Source organism: Bos mutus, chromosome 8 (assembly GCF_027580195.1).
Source record: "Bos mutus isolate GX-2022 chromosome 8, NWIPB_WYAK_1.1, whole genome shotgun sequence".
NCBI lineage: Eukaryota > Metazoa > Chordata > Mammalia > Artiodactyla > Bovidae > Bos > Bos mutus.
Window position 1 is genome coordinate 53,094,750 of NC_091624.1, and position 17,722 is coordinate 53,112,471.

Here is a 17,722-nt window from a genome sequence, read left to right on the forward strand (position 1 = left end):
TGGCAGGTGAATCCTTTATTGCTGAGCCACCAGAGAAGTCCACAACTTCAGTTTTTTAAAAAATTGCAAAAAAAAAAAATTGCTATTTTTTTTTTAAGGCCCAGAATATGGCCTATCTTGATGAATATTCCATGTGTGCACTTGAATGTGTATTCTGCTCCTGTTGGGTGGTGTGCTTTATAAATGTCATCTGGTCAAGTTGGTTGATAGTATTGTTCAGGTCTTCTCTATCTTTGCTAATTTTCCATCTACCTATTATAGAGAGAGGAGTGTTTAAATGGCCAGGTATATTTGTGGATTTGTCTCTGCTTCTTTTCTATCAGTTTTTGCTTCATATACTCTGGAGCTCTGGGTTCTTAGGAGCATATACATTTTAAATTGTTGTCTTCTTGGGTATTTGCTCCAATCTTCACCATATAATTTTCCTCTTTACTGCTGGTAATTTTCCTTATTCTGAAGTCTGCTTATTCTGACACTGTAAAAGCCAATCCAGTTTTTTTTCTGATTAGAGTTACTATCTATCAAGTAGATTTCTTGAAACTATCATGTTGTATATAGTTTGGTCTTTTAAAAATTAAATGTGAGAATTTCTATGTTTTAATTGGTATGTATAGACCATTGATATTTACCATGATAATTAAAATGGCTGGATTTAGTTGTGCATTATATCATTTTCCTGTTTTCTCTGTTGTTCCTCTTTTCCTCTTACCTGACCTCTTTTGGAATTTTTGCATATGAATGTTTTATTTTAATTTATTTATTGGTTTTTGACCATGTAGCTTTGCATCATTTTTTAGTGGTTGCCCCAGTGATTACAATTTACACACTTAGCTTTTACAGTCTATTTAGATTTAATATTTTATCACTTAAAACACAGGAGCCTTACAACCACAAATTTCCCTTTATCATGTCTCTTTATCAGTATCTTATGTATTACATCTATAAATACAGTATTGTAATTGTTGCTTTCAACATTCATAAGTATTTTAAAGTACTTAAGAGTAGAAAAATAGTCTGTTTTTCCTGACATTTACCCTTTCTGTTCTTCCTTGATTTCTTAAGTTCCACATTTCTTTCTGGGATCATGTCTCTTCAGCCAAAAGAGCTTCCTTTAGCATTTCTTTCACAGCTGAAAGAAATACTAAAATTATCTTAGTTTTCTTTCTTATGAGAATGTTTCTAGTTCATCTTCATTTTTTAATACTTTTAAAATTAAGATATAGTTGATGTACAATGTAGTAAATTATAGGCGTACAACAGTGATTTATGTTTTAAGTCTCCGTTTATAGTTACTGTAAAATATTGGCTATATTTCCTGTGTTATATAATATATCCTGTAGCTTTATTTGTACATAATAGTTTACACCTCTTAATCCTGTATTCCTATATTGCCCCTCCCCTCTTCCCTCTCCTGACTGGCAATCACTAGTTTGTTCTCTATATGTAAGTCTGTTTCCTTTTTGTTATATTTACTAGTTTGTTTTATTTTTTTTAGATCCACACAATATTTACCTTTCTCTGTCTTATTTCACTTAGCATAAATACCCTCTAAATCCATCTTAAGGTTAGTCAAGTTAGTCATCTTAAGGTTAGTTGTTGTAAATGGCAAAATTTCATTCTCTTTTATGGCTGACTAGTATTCCATTGTATATATACCACATCTTCTTTATCCATTCATCTGTCGATGGACATTTAGGTTGCTTCCATATCTTGGCAATTGCAAATATTGCTGCTATGAACATTGGGGTGCATATTAGTGCATCTTCATTTTTGAAGGATATTTTAACTGGTTATAACATTGTGGATGTTTAACACTTTAAAGATGTTGTTACACCATCTTCTGGCCTGTGTGGTTTTTGATGAGAAATTCAGTCATTTGAACTATAACAGTATTTTTCTCTCATTGTTTTCAAGATTTCTTTATCGTTGGTTTTAAGAAGCTTGATTATAATGTGTCTGGATATTATTTTCTTTTAATTTGTCCTGTTTGGGGCTCATTGAATGCTTTCAATTCAGAGATTTATGACGTGTTAAATTTGGGTGATTTTCAAGCCACTGAGCAACTTCACTTTCGCTTTTCACTTTCATGCATTGGAGAAGGAAATGGCAACCCACTCCAGTGTTCTTGCCTGGAGAATCCCAGGGACGGCGGAGCCTGGTGGGCTGCTGTCTGTGGAGTCGCACAGAGTTGGACATGACTGAAGCGACTTAGCAGCAGCAGGAGCAGCAAGCCATTGTTTCTGAAATTATTATGAAGTCCTTAGAATTCTAGAATTCATAAGGATATATTAGCTAAAATTATATTTCCAGATCCTTGACTAACCTTAGGAGCCTAATAATTAAGCAAATGACTAAGTTAATTAATAAACCATCTTTGGATACCAGAATTATATCTAAGAAACAGATGCAAAAATACTGCTCACTAAACATAATTTCGATTTACTCTCATTTCTTGGAATGGCAATATATTAAAAAATATGAAAAAATATGCAAATTCACTGGATTTATTTGCTACTTTAGTTTTCTTAAGATGATATGTAGTAGATGCCCTTGGAAAAACTAGCTAAATCATTCGTGCTTTTCTGTCTTCTAGTTTTCTCCCTATGTCTGGAGAAAAGAAAAGTTGGTTACTTAAAGATGATCATTAATATAATTGGTTGACTATTCTAGGTATTTTTTCCCTGTTTCTTCAGTAGCTGGAACAGTGCTGTGGACATACACCAAAGCACACAGTTAAAATTTGTTGAATTGACTGTGGCAGTGACAGTGAAGATAAAACCTAAGATCAAATCTGAAATATCTTTAAAGATATTTTAGGGGTACCACATGAAGTACCCCTTTCCCAAATTAAAAACACTTGTTTTCTGGGGTGTGGGTGAAAGTGAAGTGAAAGTGAAGTCTGCTCAGTCGTATCTGACTCTGTGGCCCCATGGACTGTAGCCTACCAGGCTCCTCTGTCCATGAGAATCTCCAGGCAAAAATACTGGAGTGGGTTGCCATTTCCTTCTCCAGGGGATCTTCCTGACCCAGGTTGGGTCTCCCTGGGTCTCCTGCATTGCAGGCAGACTCTTTAACGTCTGAGCCAGGGTATGGTATTAGCTTTCTAAATTAGAGGAGAGGGGGAAAGCTTACAGAAAGACAAAATTCCAATAAAGAAATTACTAGGACTGGGAGCATAAGGAAAAAAGACACCAAAAGAAAAAAAAAATCCAAAAAGAGGATTAAAATGGATAAAAGGAAGGACAAATGAAAAGATATTTGAAAAGACATTGAATGTGATGGATAAAAGATAGCATTTTGAGATGCTGTCCTTTACCAATAAATGTTTTATTATTAGAAAAAGAACTTCCAAGGATGATGGCACCATCAATTATCAACTATTTAAAATACTAATGATGGGTAGGATTCACATTTGAGCTTCAGACACAGATTTACCTCAACAACTTCTCATTCTCTTTCCCCTCTTCCTTCTCCTCCTCACCTCTACTCTTTCCTTCCCATCCCCCCAGGACTGCATGTGCACACACCCACAAAGATCAGAAAATCTGTAGAGAAATGCACCCACACAGACATTTATACCTAGAGATACATATGGTCTGATTTAGGAGACCCATCTCCACAGTTCATGTCCACGTGATGCAGAAAAATACACGCACAAAGAGATATCCACAACCTTAGTTTATACACAAAAACAACATGAAATCTAAACCTCACTTCATTAAGATCGAATATATACAGAATAAAATGTACCCAGAGTAAAATAAATATTTCAGAAATCCCTCTGTTATTTCCACATACCATTACACAGAGGTTCCAGCAGTTTTTTGCATGCTAACTCCTGCATGTGGATCACTCTCTCTTTCCAGTTTCACTAATTAAAATCCTCTCTCTGCTTCAGGCAGCAAGTTAAATGCTGTTTTCTACATCATGAAGCTTTCCCAGATCACTTCAGCCAAAAATAATCCCTCTCCTCTTTGTAGGAGACTCATATAGCAGTTTATCTGTACCAGACACACTCTGAGCTATTTTGAGTATTTTTGTGTGTGCATGCGTGCTCAGTCATGTCCAACTCTTTGTGACCCCATGGACTGGAGCCCATCAGGCTCCTCTGTCCATGGAATTTTCCAGGCAAGAATACTGAAGTGGGTTGCCTTCTCTGACTGTTATTTCCTACTTTAAAGTTATCGGGATTCACTTCTGAATAAACTTTTTTGCCTCCACCCAATGCTTTATTGTATAAACAGTCTGTAATAGATACTACTCTGAAACTCCAATACTTTGGCCACCTGATGCAAAGAACTGACTCATCTGAAAAGACCCTGATGCTGCGAAAGATTGAAGGCAGGAGGAGAAGGGTACGACAGAGGATGAGATGGATGGCATCACCGACTCAATGGACATGAGTTTGAGTAAACTCCAGGAGTTGGTGATGGACAGGGAGGCCTGGCGTGCTGCAGTCCATGGGGTAGCAAAGAGTTGGACATGACTGAGTGACTGAACTGACTCTGTACTAGTGGGAGAAACACAAGAAGAAGGCAGCTTGGGCTGAGAAGCAGTGGTGCTGCTCTCCCCTGTGAGAAGGCTGGGGATTGTTGTCACTGCAGGAGCCTGATGTTTAGAATGGCCCTCCCTACCTCTGCAGTTGGTCAGCAGGATGGAGAGTAACCATGAGAAATGGAAAGGAGGGAGAACTAGGAGCCAAGTATACTACTTTCCTCAGCTGTAAAGTAGAAAGACTACATCTTAACAGGGTTCTCTGAGCCAATTGGTCTCTTCAGGAAACCCACTGTATGTAAACTGAATTATCAACTATAATTAAATTGAAAAGAGTCTAAGGCATAAATCATCATGCTAATGTAGTAGTTTTCACTGGGAAATATAATTGCAAAGGACCTGGCGTACTCCCACCTGCTGGTCAGGTTATTCTCTTTATATAGGTTTATTTACTTTGAAAGTTACCTTCTAGTCAGAAGATACTGGATGAGGCTATAATCAAACCAGGAGTGTGAATGGGGCACTCAGATGCTAATGTCACTGGGCTGTGACAGCCTGATGCCTGAGGGGCATAACTGATAAGTAGGTATGATCTGGATGACATTGGACACCTTTGGACCCAGACTTGCTCTTCGGCTCTTGTTTTAAGTTCCTTTTATTTATGGTGGCCCTTTTCAAAAATGACTGAACATGTGAGTAGACTGCACTTTCAAACATCTTATAATCATATGGTATGTCTGTATTCTCTCAATTTGATTGGATTGAAGGTTGCAAGTCTTAGTGGAATTTAGAAACTAACTATCCACCACTAAGTTGCTATATGACCTCAGACAAACGTTACTTTACTTACAGTTCAGTTGCTAAGTTGTGTCCGTCTCTTTGTGACCCCATGGACTGCAGCACACCAGGCCTTCCTGTCCATCGCCAACTCCTGGAGTTTACTCAAACTCGTGTTCATTGAGTTGGTGATGCCATCCAACCATCTCATCCTCTGTCATCCCCTTTTCCTCTTGCCTTCAATCTTTCCCAGCATCAGGGTCTTTTCAGATGAGTCAGTTCTTCGCATCACATGGCCAAAGTATTGGAGTTTCAGCTTCAGCATCAGTCCTTCCAATGAATATTCAGGTCTCGTTTCCTTTAGGATGAACTGGTTTGATATTCTTGCAGTCCAAGGGACTCTCAAGAGTCTTCTCCAACACCACAGTTCAAAAGCATCAATTCTTCGGTGCTCAGCTTTCTTTATAGTCCAATTCTCACATCCATACATGACTACTAGAAAAACCATAGCTTTGACTAGACAGACCTTTGTTGGCAAAGTAATGTCTCTGCTTTTTATTATGCTGTCTAGATTGGTCATAGCTTTTCTTCCAGGGAGCAAGTGTCTTTTAATTTCATGGCTGCAGTCACCATCTGCAGTAACTTTACTTATAGGTGACTCAGTTTCCTCATATATAACTTGGGATAATAATACCTGGGTCTGGGTTGATGATAAAGACTGAATGATGTGATGTGTAAAGGGCCTGGCACATAGTAATTTTTCTCTGTCAGGATTGATTCTCCTTTCTTCCTTGTGTTCCTGAATTCTTAACTTCTGTTTATAGACCACTGTCTAAGTTAGGTCATGACCAGAGATGGTCAAACTCATCTATTATAGGAGGAATTTTTTAATAAAGTTGCTTTAAATTTGACACAACAATCCCACTTTTGGATATGTACCTGAAAGAAAATCACTATCTCTCAGAGATATCTGAACACCCATGCCCATTGCAGTATTATTTTTAATAACCAAGACTTGGAACAATCTAAGCATCTGTTGGCAGTGAATGGATATAGAATATGATATCATGGAATATTTCTCAGCCATAAAAAAGAAGGAAATCCTGCCATTTGCAACAATACAGATGGCCCTTAACAGCATTATGCTGAGTGAACTATATCTCAAGACAGAGAATGACAAATACTATATGATCTTAGTTATGTATGGAATCTAAAAATAAATGACCAGACTCGTTCAGAGAATAGATCGGTGGTCAGGGAGAGGGAGTGGGGGAAATGGATGAAGACGATCAAGAGGTACAGAATTCGTTATAAGATTAATAAGTTCTGATGTATGTATAGTGTGATGACTGTAGTTAATGATATTATGTGTTTGAGAGTTGCCAAGAGTAGATCTTAAAAGTTCTTCAGTTCAGTCGCTCAGTCGTGTCCGACTCTTTGCGACCCCATGAACCACAGCACGGCAGGCCTCCCTGTCCATCACCAACTCCCAGAGTTCACTCAAACTCACATCCATTGAGTCAGTGATGCCATCCAGCCATCTCATCCTCTGTCGTCCCCTTCTCCTCCTGCCCCCATTCCCTCCCAGCATCAGTGTCTTTTCCAATGAGTCAACTCTTCCCATGAGGTGGCCAAAGTACTGGAGTTTCAGCTTTAGCATCATTCCTTCCAAAGAACACCCAGGACTGATCTCCTTTAGAATGGACTGGTTGGATCTCCATGCAGTCCAAGGGACTCTCAAGAGTCTTCTCCAACACCACAGTTCAAAAGCATTAATTCTTCAGTGCTCAGCTTTCTTCACAGTCCAGCTCTCACATCCATACATGACCACAAGAAAAACCATAGCCTTGACTAGACGGACCTTTGTTAGCACAGTAATGTCTCTGCTTTTGAATATGCTGTCTAGGTTGGTCATAACTTTTCTTCCAAGGAGTAAGCGTCTTTTAATTTCATGGCTGCAGTCACCATCTGCAGTGATTTTGGAGCCCCCCAAAATAAAGTCTGACACTGTTTACACTGTTTCCCCATCTATTTCCCATAAAGTGATGGGACCAGATGCCATGATCTTCATTTTCTGAATGTTGAGCTTTAAGCCAACTTTTTCACTCTCCTCTTTCACTTTCATCAATAAAGGGGCTTTTGAGTTCCTCTTCACTTTCTGCCATAAGGGTGGTATCATCTGCATAGCTGAGGTTATTGATATTTCTCCCGGCAATCTTGATTCCAACTTGTGCTTCTTCCAGCCCAGCGTTTCTCCTGATGTACTCTGCATATAAGTTAAATAAGCAGGGTGACAATATACAGCCTTGACGTACTCCTTTTCCTATTTGGAACCAGTCTGTTGTTCTATATCCAGTTCTAACTGTTGCTTCCTGACCTGAATATATTACAGGAAAAAAAATCTAAGTGAGGTGATGAACATTACCTAAACTTATTGTGGTAACCAGTTCACAGTGCCTGCATATAACAAATCATTATATTGTTTACCTCACCGTAAACTCATAGTGTTATGTGCCAGTTGTATGTCAGTGAAACTGGGGTAGGAGGAAGCACTGTTGTTCTCTGCAGTCCCGTTGCTCCCAAATGCACACCCAAAGCCCGGTGTTTGTTGCTTGAAAATTATTTTGACACTTATTGAAAATTGAATACATAGGTTACAAGACCCTGCTTGTAGAGATTCTGATTCATTAAGTCTGGCGTGAGGCCAGGAAGTCTATATTTTGATAAGCCTCCCAGTAATTTTGATGTAAGGCCAGGATTGGGAGGCAGTGCAACAGATGGCCGTTTAAAGTTTCTGTCACAGAATCCTTGGGACACGTTGGGTAGGCAAGTGCTGCCCTCTGGTGCCTCTATCATTTTACTACACTTCTGCATAGCAAAGTGACTGCTGTGGAGCGCTGGTCTTCTTGTCTAACTCCCTGTCCAACACTTGGGCATTAATAAAAATGCTAGTGTCTAAAAATGTTGCTTCTGAATGGCAGCAACTGTGCCTCTCTGTCCCCATCATGTGAGACATCTAAAGATGTTCACTAGTGTTTTCTGAGAATGAGACACAGCAAAGCTCCTTCATAAGGCTTGTGTGGAGGGACAAAATCACACTAGTGTCCTGTGAGGATTTTTCTTTATTGGGCTATGATATGACCCATGTTGCATATGAATCAATAATCCCGAACAGTTTCCCGAAGAAATTCTACTGTTATAATTGTGGCACTATAGCATTATTACGAGAGCAGGGTCCTGCTTTAGCAAGTTTTTTCGAAACAGACAAATCTGAATCCTTTGCAGTTGTGTACCCTCCACACAGGACTCTGTGTAGAGTCCACAGAGGCCTTTGATGTACTTCATCTCCCTTGTTTGCCATTCACAGTAAACCATGTGGCAGGAAGGGCAAATGTGACAATCCATGTCCACATCATCAAAAATGACAGCGTGTTCATTACGCAAATATGCCTTTGTTTAGGAAGACGCTGATCCCTCTGTCGCATCCACACAAGCACCCTCTGTCAGTAGGTACCCGATCAATATATAAGCCTGTACTAAAGGTCTGGTCTGCAGAAAGGTATAAGGTTGTCTTCGGCTCTACCTCCTCATCTCTGAGATGGAAGAGCAAGGTCTGGGTAAGTTGCAGTAGAGGAGTCTGTAGCAGATGGTTTTAATGGCCTAGTGGGAGGACAGCGGCCATGGATTATCTTTAAGGTAAATAGTATACAGGTTGGAGCTGGTACCAAGTTTGCCAAGTTTGATAATTTTGTCTGGGGCAAAGAGGCTATTGGGAGACTGAGCGAAGTTGCAGCAGTAGCTGCAGGAAGCAGGAGTGGGTTGGGTAGGAGATGGAGTGTTGTGTGCACCTCCTCTTTGTCCTGTTGGTAACTCTGGGGTCCTGGGGATGTCTGAAAGTACGACACCTGATGCTGGACTTATAAGCCTGACAGAAGTTTGTTAATTACTTACATTCATAGCCCGGGGTTGGGGAGGACCCTGCGCACCACACAGTGCTACATTGGGTCAGGTTAACGGGAGACTGAGAGCGCTTGCAGCAGCACAGAGCAGGAAGCATGAACTTGGTTGGGGAGGAATAATGACAACTGTAAAAAATTCAAGTCACTTTTTAGGTATCTTGACTTGCTGCTAAAAAGCCGATGCAAGCTGCTTTTTAACTAATTATTAATAACCTGTCATTTGGGCTTCCTGGGTGGCTCAGATGGTAAAGAATCCACCTGCAATGCAGGAGACCTGCATTTGATTCCTGGGGGGAAGATCCCCTGGAGGAGGGAATGGCAACCAATTCCAGTATTCTTGCCTGGAGAATTCCATGGACAGAGGAGCCTGGCAGGCTACAGTCCATGGGGCTGCAAAGAATCGGACACGACTGAGCGACTAACACATATACACAACCTGTCATTCAGTTCTCTTTAATTGGAAATGTCTTCTCATTCCTATATTACAGAATTTACAAGTTTAGGAAAAATGTTGAAATGGTTCAAATTCATCCCATTTTCAGGATGAGACTCTTCTTAAATTATCTTAAATTTAAGGATCTATTTTATTTTTATTTTCTTCTGTAAAAAAGGACATTGAAGAAAAATATTCAGTAATCTGTTTCTTTGCCAAATTATTTTCAGAATATTCTTCCTTATAGATAGCAAAAAAATTCCTCATGCCAATGACTGTTTTTTTTTTTTTTTAAATTGTGGTAAAATATATACAACATGAACTTTATTCTTTTAACCACTTTTAAGTGTACATCAGTGACATTAAGTACATTCCCAGTGCTGTGCAGCCATCACCACTGTCCATTTCCAGAACCTTTTCATCATCTCATATAGAAATTTCGTACCCATTAAATAACACCTTACACTCTTCTTTCCAAGCTCCTAGTAATGCTGGTTCTTGTTTCAACCCTTTTTTAAAATTTTTGGCTGTGCTGGGTCTTCGTTGCTGTGCACAAAGCAACAAAGTTTGTCTAGTTGTGGCGAGCAGGGGCTATTCTCTAGTTGTGGTGTGCAGGCTTCTCACTGTGGTGGTTTTTCTTGTTGTGGAGCATGGGCTCTAGAGCACTCAGTAGTTGCAACTATTGGGCTCTAGAGCATGGGCTCAGTAGTTGTGGTACATGGGCTTAGTTGCCTCCTGACATATGGAATCTTCCCGGACCAGGGATTGAACTCATGTCCCTGCATTGGCAGGCAAATTCTCAACCACTGGACCACCAGGAAAGTCCTGATTCAACTCTTAATAAGGTGGGTTTTTGATTGTGAATTAGTTTTTGTGTTTGAAACTAGATTTTTTAACTGACTTGAGAGCAGGCAGGTAATATAACTCAAATGTCTTTGTACCTTTGAGACTGGGCAGCTTAAGGATGAACACAGATTGTTGGCTCACCACATCTGTTCACTGGTAGATTGAATGCTGGAGGAAGGACCAAATAGCCTCTTCAGAGATTTTGAGCCTGAGAATTTGGGGGCTATGGGACCATTCTCATCAGGGCAAGAATTTCTTAGGAAATTCAGAAATCCTGGAGTCTTAGAGGCATATCACAATGTTGACAGGGATCATGAAGTTAACATTAATATGTAAATCAGTGGACATGGGGATGGTGGGTACTAAGAATGAGCAGAAAAAAGCTTGACCTGCCTAAAGGTGTTCAGATTCAGATTTTCATAAACATTTCAGCCAACCACTCCATGGTGGATTCAACCCAAGAGCCCAAGTTTGTGGTCCTTAGTCTTGCCAGTAACTCACCTCAATGAGTGGATACTCCACAGGATACTACTGAGAGTTGTAAAGGCCATTCTGGAAAACCAAGCTCCAGAAGTGAGCCTCAATCATGTTCCTCCTTGGAAGGCACTGTTTACAGTTTCTTCTCGTCCATCAAAAGCTTGATCACACAGACTGGGAGCACTCCTTTAACTCAGAAAGTTGTTTAAAAGAACAGAAGCTATGTCCTTTTCTTGCCACAATAATTACAGTCCTTTTCATGACTGCCCACCTATTGCCTGTGACATCAAACTTCACTGTCCAAGACTTAATAGGATAATGTATACACTGTCCTCTTGTGTGTTTCCTAGTTATCTTCTCAGAACAGTGATATATATAGTTCATGGAGTTTGTCTGACCAATCCACTATCTCTCTTTTAGGGCACACAGTGTACATAAAGACTCAGTTATCTGGGGATAGATGCCAGACTGTTATCTGAGAGCTGAAGGCTGAGCCATCAGGATAGAGAGAATAGAGAGGGCATGAAGGAGTATTTGCTTCCTGTGACTTGGCATCTTTAGGCTCAGGCTCTGCAACCCATGTAGTCAACCAGACACCCTCACCTTAACACTGTGTCACATGAGCTTCTCCTAGACAAATAAAGGTCTGTGATGCCATGCATGACTTAGGAAACAGGAGGGCTTTGTGATGCAGTCTGCTGGTTTGGTTCTATGCTCTGTGAGGCAGAGACAATAGGTCTAGGATTTGGAGGTGTTAGGTTCTAAGACCCTTAAAGCCTAGGAAGCCTAGGAAGAGGAATGGCTAGTAAGGTTTAGATTATGTTGAGCCCTACTTTTATTTTGTGGGATGTTGGATATCCCTTTTACACTTATGGCTCCATCATTATTATTGCATTAATTATTTGGCAAGTGAAAAAGAACCACCGAGGTTTAAAGTTGGGACCTAACAGGAACTGCTGCCGGGTAGGGAAACACTATGACCATGACTGAACCAATTACACCTCAGACAAGGTTTTATCCCTTCACTGTTTCTCATTACCCTTACCCCTGCTTTTTTTTTTTTTTTTTTAATGGAGGAAGTTTCCTGACTGGATCCCAGTACACCTTCAGATTTGGGCGATCCTTTCAGCTGGTGGACTTTTAGAGCCTTGGATGGCTAAAGTCCTTTGTCTACTAGACCACCTGTCCTTTATTCCATTTTCCCCTTTCTCTCGTCTTATTCTGATTTCCCACAGAACTTGTTCAGGGAATGGGGGTGGAGGTATGGAGTGTGAAGAGGTTTGAAATGAATCAGAAATAAGAAGAGAAAGGGAATGATGGGGTGAAAAAGGTAGAGCAGGGAAAAAGGTAGCAGAATGTATAGAATTGAAGCAGAAGAAGTTTGGGAAATATTTGCAGGTTTTGTCCCAGTTTAGACACTTCACACTCTATTTTGTCTTTAAGCATCACCAGAAAGTCAAACAAAGGGCTAAAGAGAAAACACCAAGAGGTAAAGTCCCAGTCTCTGCTCTGACTTCCCTCCCCTGGGGGTGAGACTTGCATGGACCCTGGCCCTCAGTGACCCCTGGTGCCAGGCGCTGGGTGCTCTAACCATTGCTCCAGTTCCCCAAGTTGACAGATCCTCCAAGAAGACTTTTTGGGTGGGAAATGAGAACCTGGGAATGTTCCAAAATTCTCCACCTTTCCCCTGGGAGTGAAGAGGAAGTAGGGGAGATGTCCTCAACTGTGTCATTTACTAGTTTTATGACCCAGTAGAGGTCTTTTCATCTCCCAGTCTTGTTATCCATAAAATGGGCATCTGATGATGCTATCTCACTCATAGTGTGGTTGTGAAGGTAATGAAAGTAGGTCTAGGAGAGCACATCATACCTGGTTAAGTTGTACCCAGATGTGCCCTCAGAGTGCTGACTGGGGAGGGGGGTTGTCTGCAGTCACCCATCATTCAACTCCTTCAACCTCCTGTAGGATATCCCTGAATTCCTTCCTGTTCCGTGTAACGTTAGTCTCCTGGTTTATCAGCTAGGAGACATTCCCGGAAAGAAGCTGACAAGCCGTTGGAGCTGCTTTCGATCATGCGAAGGTGATCTCTTGCTCTTTGCAGTCTCCCACCTCCTAGTATGGCCTGTGGTAATTTCTGTGTTTGGCCTGCGGCAGGGTTGGGCAGAAGGAGAATGGCTGAGAGGGAGCCAGACACATGGAGCCTGGAGCCCTGGGTGAGAGTTGGTGGAGGAGAGGGTGGGGTCAGACATCTCAGTGGAGAGGGGTCTTCCAGCTGTGCTCTGGGCTAGGCTCACAAAGGTGCTGGAAGTCAGGATTTGACAGAATTTAATGATGTGGGTTTTCTCCCAACCATGAGACAAGTTACCCAGTCAGGAGAATGGATAGTTAAGTGCATAAACAAGTCATCGTTTTCATATTCTCTTTACAGCCGCTCCCTTTCAAGGGCAGACCCCTGGACCCTGCTGACATTACCTCCTCTGGTTCTGTCTTCAGGAAGGCCAGTTCCTGGGACAACCCTCAGGCAGGAGCTTGTCATATTATTCCTTCTTAAGAGCTCTGCAGAATGAGGAATTGACTCTTAAGAGATGTGTACATCTAATCCCCAGAATGCAGAGCTCCCACAGGACTTCTGTGGCCCCAAGTGAGACTGACTCCAGGTTCTACCTGGTGATGTCTCTGGTGCTGCCCCATCAGCTAACCATTGGCTCCCCCACCTGCCTGGTTCCCTTCTCCTAACTCAGCTTCTCAGCACAGGTCAACAGAGAGCTCACCCGCCTCCCAGTTTCTCAAGGCCCTGTGTTCCCACCAGTTGTCTGAGACCTTGTCCAGTTTAGCTAGCCCTAACCTGCTAAATGTTTCTGTAGAAAAGCAGTGGTAATAACAGCACCGGGGGTAGAAAGCAAGAGCTCATAGGTCTGTCTCAGGCCACACACTGGCAAAGAGGCAGATGTTACTGCGTTGGTAACAAATGATTGCCATGCTTCCCTTCCCAGCCAGGGCTGGCTTCCTCAGGAAGGGAGTGTGCGGCGGCTCCTGTGTGCAGACCCCTGCTGCCAAATCTGCAATTCTGTGGCTCTGGAGATTCAGCAGTTGATATCGGGTGAGACTACGCTGACCACCCCTACTTCTTCGGGGCCATCTCAGGGCTCCTCTTGCCTAGAGGTTTTGTCCATGTCTAGTCTCTCTTTTGATCAGAGTCAGGAGTCCCTGCCCTTCAAACAGCTTTCACTTCCATCAGCAACCCGCACAGTGTCACAACTAACAAATCAGAAATCTGTAACCCAGTCAGCTGCCAAGTCAGCCACTAAGCCAGCCACCAAGTCTGTCAGTGCAATCAGCATCCGCCAATACTGGGCTGGTCACCAGCAGCTAAGGCAGGAATGTCGAGGGCCAGAGTTGCCGTTGGACGCAGGAGCTCTGTCTTCTTCGAGCCTTGAAGAGCCTAGGATTCCTGTGAACCAGCATGTCAAGAAGAAGAGCAACTCTGAAGGTATTCTGAAGAAACAAGGTCAGTAGCCCTTGAAAATCTGATTCCCTTTCTTTCCCTGAACATCAAGCTCACAAACCTAAAATACCCCATTACCTTGATTCCCTTCGTCTAATGTTCCCGTCTCCCCCAGTCGCTGATATATCTTTAAGTATTTGTATGTAATGCATGCATTTCTATCTATACCTGAGGATTCCCAAGATTTTGGAAGGTTCCTATGGCAGCTTATGTCATACCACCCCCAAATTTTCCAGTCCTGGGTGGAAACACTACCATTTCTTTCATCATTAATACTACCTCTAAGGCCTCTGTTGAAAAGATGGGCTTTTATTTCCCTTGACCTGAGGTTCATGGGAGGTAAGCCAGTCTACCCAAACTTTCTGTTTTTGAAGGATCCACTGTGGACCCTGTGCAAATATCACTGCAAAAAAATCCCAAACCCTATGATCCTGGCTCTATCCTCTTCCACATTTCAGTTTGTAAGTCGTCCGTGTCCACTGCTTGGGGGATTCACTGAGGCCTTAGTGTGCTGGCTGCAGCAGAAGACAGCTGTCTTTCCTTAGTTCCTCTTTTCTGCTCATTGAGTCCCTGGTCTATTCCTAAATGTCTTACCCCAAAAGGCAATCTTGATCTCTTTTTTTCCCCCCAATGATTTATTAATCTCCAGACTGTCTAAAATTTCCTCTACCTCAGTTAGACCCACGTTCTTCCCACTCTCCTGAATTTGGGCTTCTTCATTTTTCTATCAGCAAGCCTCTATTAATGTCCCATTTTTGACTCTGGTCAATTGTGAAGCCTTGCATTGGCACCTCCACTTCAGTGGCAGCTCCAGCTTCCATGGGGCTTGCTAGCTGTTGCCCAGAGATCTCTGTAGATGTAGCAAACCCTACAGCCTGAGTCCTGAGATGTGTTGAAGCCTGTCTCCTGAGACCCAGGGGCCTACCTGTTTGGAGAAGTCCATTTAAAAATCCTCAGGAGCCAAGGTAGTATTATTTTTATGGAGCATGTCCCGAGCTGCTGGAGTTCCACCTTTAGAAATGGTTTATTTGGCAATTTAATTTACCATTGCTGGGGTCTGCCCTAGAAGATACAGCAGTCCCTCCAGTTGCTCTTCTCCCCTGATGACGAGCAGCCTCTGTCCCAGGGCAGCATACTGACCAGTATGAGTGTCCCCTAGCCTGCAGACCTGGAGACCTGAGGGGATAGTGACATCTTCTGATCTGTTGTGGCCAGCAGGGCCAGCCCATAGTTGCTTGTCCAGGCCACGATGATGTTGTAGGGCCATCTTGATTAAAGATGTGAGAAAATCTGCTAGGGGGTTGTCCCTACACACATCTATTGGAACATCTGCAGCAGTTGGAACCTAAATCACTGGGTCCACAGAATTCCAAGGGCCCTGGAAGCAGCTCAGTTCCCTGCATCCCAGAAAATAAGCCTCTAGACACAGAGGCAGCAGTCAGTCCCAACACAGATCAGGAAGTGATACCCTGAATACTGTCAGGCCTGAACCCGCAGCAGTAAGCCTCACCAGATGCTGTTTCCAATCACCTTGTTTAGATAACTCCCTGCAGTAGCAGGGAGAATAGGGACATAGGGAAACGCAAAGCTTCAGAGAACCACAGAGAAGGGGTGCAGTGCCAAATCTCTCTCCATCCAGAGAGAGCATTTGCTGTGCCAGGGTTCTAGTAGGACACTTTTAAGTTGAAACTCCAAGAGCCCCTGACTTCTCAAATGTATCTTCAGGATCTTTCTTAGGTAAAATTTTAGTTTGGCCAGGATGGTTGCCTTGAGTGAGTAGGGACTAGCAAGGTTCTATCTGGATCTGTAGAGCCACCATCTCCAAACTCTCAGCTTAGTGTCCCCTGTCCGTACCTTCACCAGCATCTCCCTTACCTTGAGTTCCTAGAGCATCCTCCAAGATTCCCTGGGACCAAAGGACTAGATGAGAATAGTCTGTAAGGCTGTTAGAACAAGGTGAATGACCTCACCCAAACAAGGATTCCTGCGAATGCCGTGTCTGGAAGTGTTCAGGGCTTAAAGGGCCAGACCTTATAGGACCAACTTGGTATTCCACAGTTTGCATTTAAAAGGATTCACATATTTTTCAGATCCAGACTTTGCAGGGCCAAAATTTATAGGGCCACCCTTTCTAGGGGCAAGAGCTGCAGCGTCTGGTAAAGACAGCTCATACTTACAAGAGCCTATCCTTCCAGAAGCTGTAGAAGCCGACCTGGGAAATAAGCTGAAGCATTTTACACAGTGGATTAACCCTGACATGAAAGGTCAAGGGCATAAGGAATGCATTCTCCGCTGTAAGGATGAGAAAGTGGCCAAAACCAAGACAAAAAAGGCTGAGAAGAGTCCACCTTCCACCAAACGCCCCATGAAGGGAGCTAAGTTGGAGAAGGAAGAGGGCTTCTTTGACGCGCTCCAGTGCCTGGACAGTGAGTTCCAGCGACAGTCCATGGAGTCCGTGAGGTCCAGCCAGTCCTGTTTCCTGCCCCTCTCCAGTGGCAGCTCCAAGCGCAGTCCTCTGCTGACTTGTGCCACTCAGCCAGAAAATCCATCCCATGTCTCAGTTTCTACCTCAGCAGAAGGTACTTGTCTACCCCAGGAGAGTACCCAGTCCAGGAAGAAGGAGCTCAGGGGTTCCCAGACTTCTGCATCCTCCTGAAAAGGCTGTCATCATCTCATTTCCATTAATATTCTGGTGTTCATTCCCTCTCTGAATAAACTCTATACCTTTAAGCAAAGAACCATGTGTTTGTGCCTCCTTGTTTTCAATGTGGTATGTGATGGAGAGAGTAGAGGAGTTAGATCGTACACCCCATATGGTATGGAGCTTAAACCCATTTCACAGGTAGGTAAGCATTCTGCCTGACTCTTTCAGCTCAGAAAGGAAGACCCATATCTAAGGTACACTGAAGGTAAAGATCATGCTTGACTTCTGTCCTGGCTTCCCTGCTGTCTTTGGGCCCCAGAGAAGCAAATTGTGCATGATGATAGTACAAGAAGTGATAGCTAGGAATCTAATGCATTTTTGGCACAGTTCATCGATAACTACTGTATATTCCCACAATCTGGAGGGAAGACTTTTAGAGGAGTGTTGCAGTGCTTCTTCTTTGAGGAGGTGCTTTGTGTTTATCAAAAGCACATAGCTAATATGACCGATGTCAGAAGCAAATTATAGAATCTCCCCTGTCTGCACCTTGTTGTTATTGATTGGATTTTAAGAGGTAACCTGTCTGG

The 17,722-nt window shown here is 42.6% G+C and overlaps 1 protein-coding gene across 10 annotated transcripts in view; it reads left to right on the plus strand.

Annotated features, from left to right (window-relative positions):
- SPATA31F3 (SPATA31 subfamily F member 3) overlaps positions 1–17,221 on the plus strand; it is a 102,991-nt gene extending 85,770 nt beyond the window's left edge. For 6 of the 10 annotated variants that reach the window (XM_070375714.1, XM_070375708.1, XM_070375712.1 and 3 more), the window contains 3 exons: positions 13,006–13,066; positions 13,980–14,494; positions 16,687–17,221. In XM_070375714.1, coding sequence (XP_070231815.1) covers positions 13,059–13,066; positions 13,980–14,494; positions 16,687–17,147 — 984 coding nt within the window. In that variant the 5' untranslated portion in view covers positions 13,006–13,058 and the 3' untranslated portion in view covers positions 17,148–17,221. Of the gene's footprint in view, positions 1–10,425; positions 10,509–10,537; positions 12,476–13,005; positions 13,067–13,979; positions 14,495–16,686 lie in introns of those variants that run through there. The other 4 variants (XM_070375709.1, XM_070375713.1, XM_070375715.1 and 1 more) reach the window with 3 other exon arrangements.
- Positions 17,222–17,722: the final 501 nt, after the last annotated feature.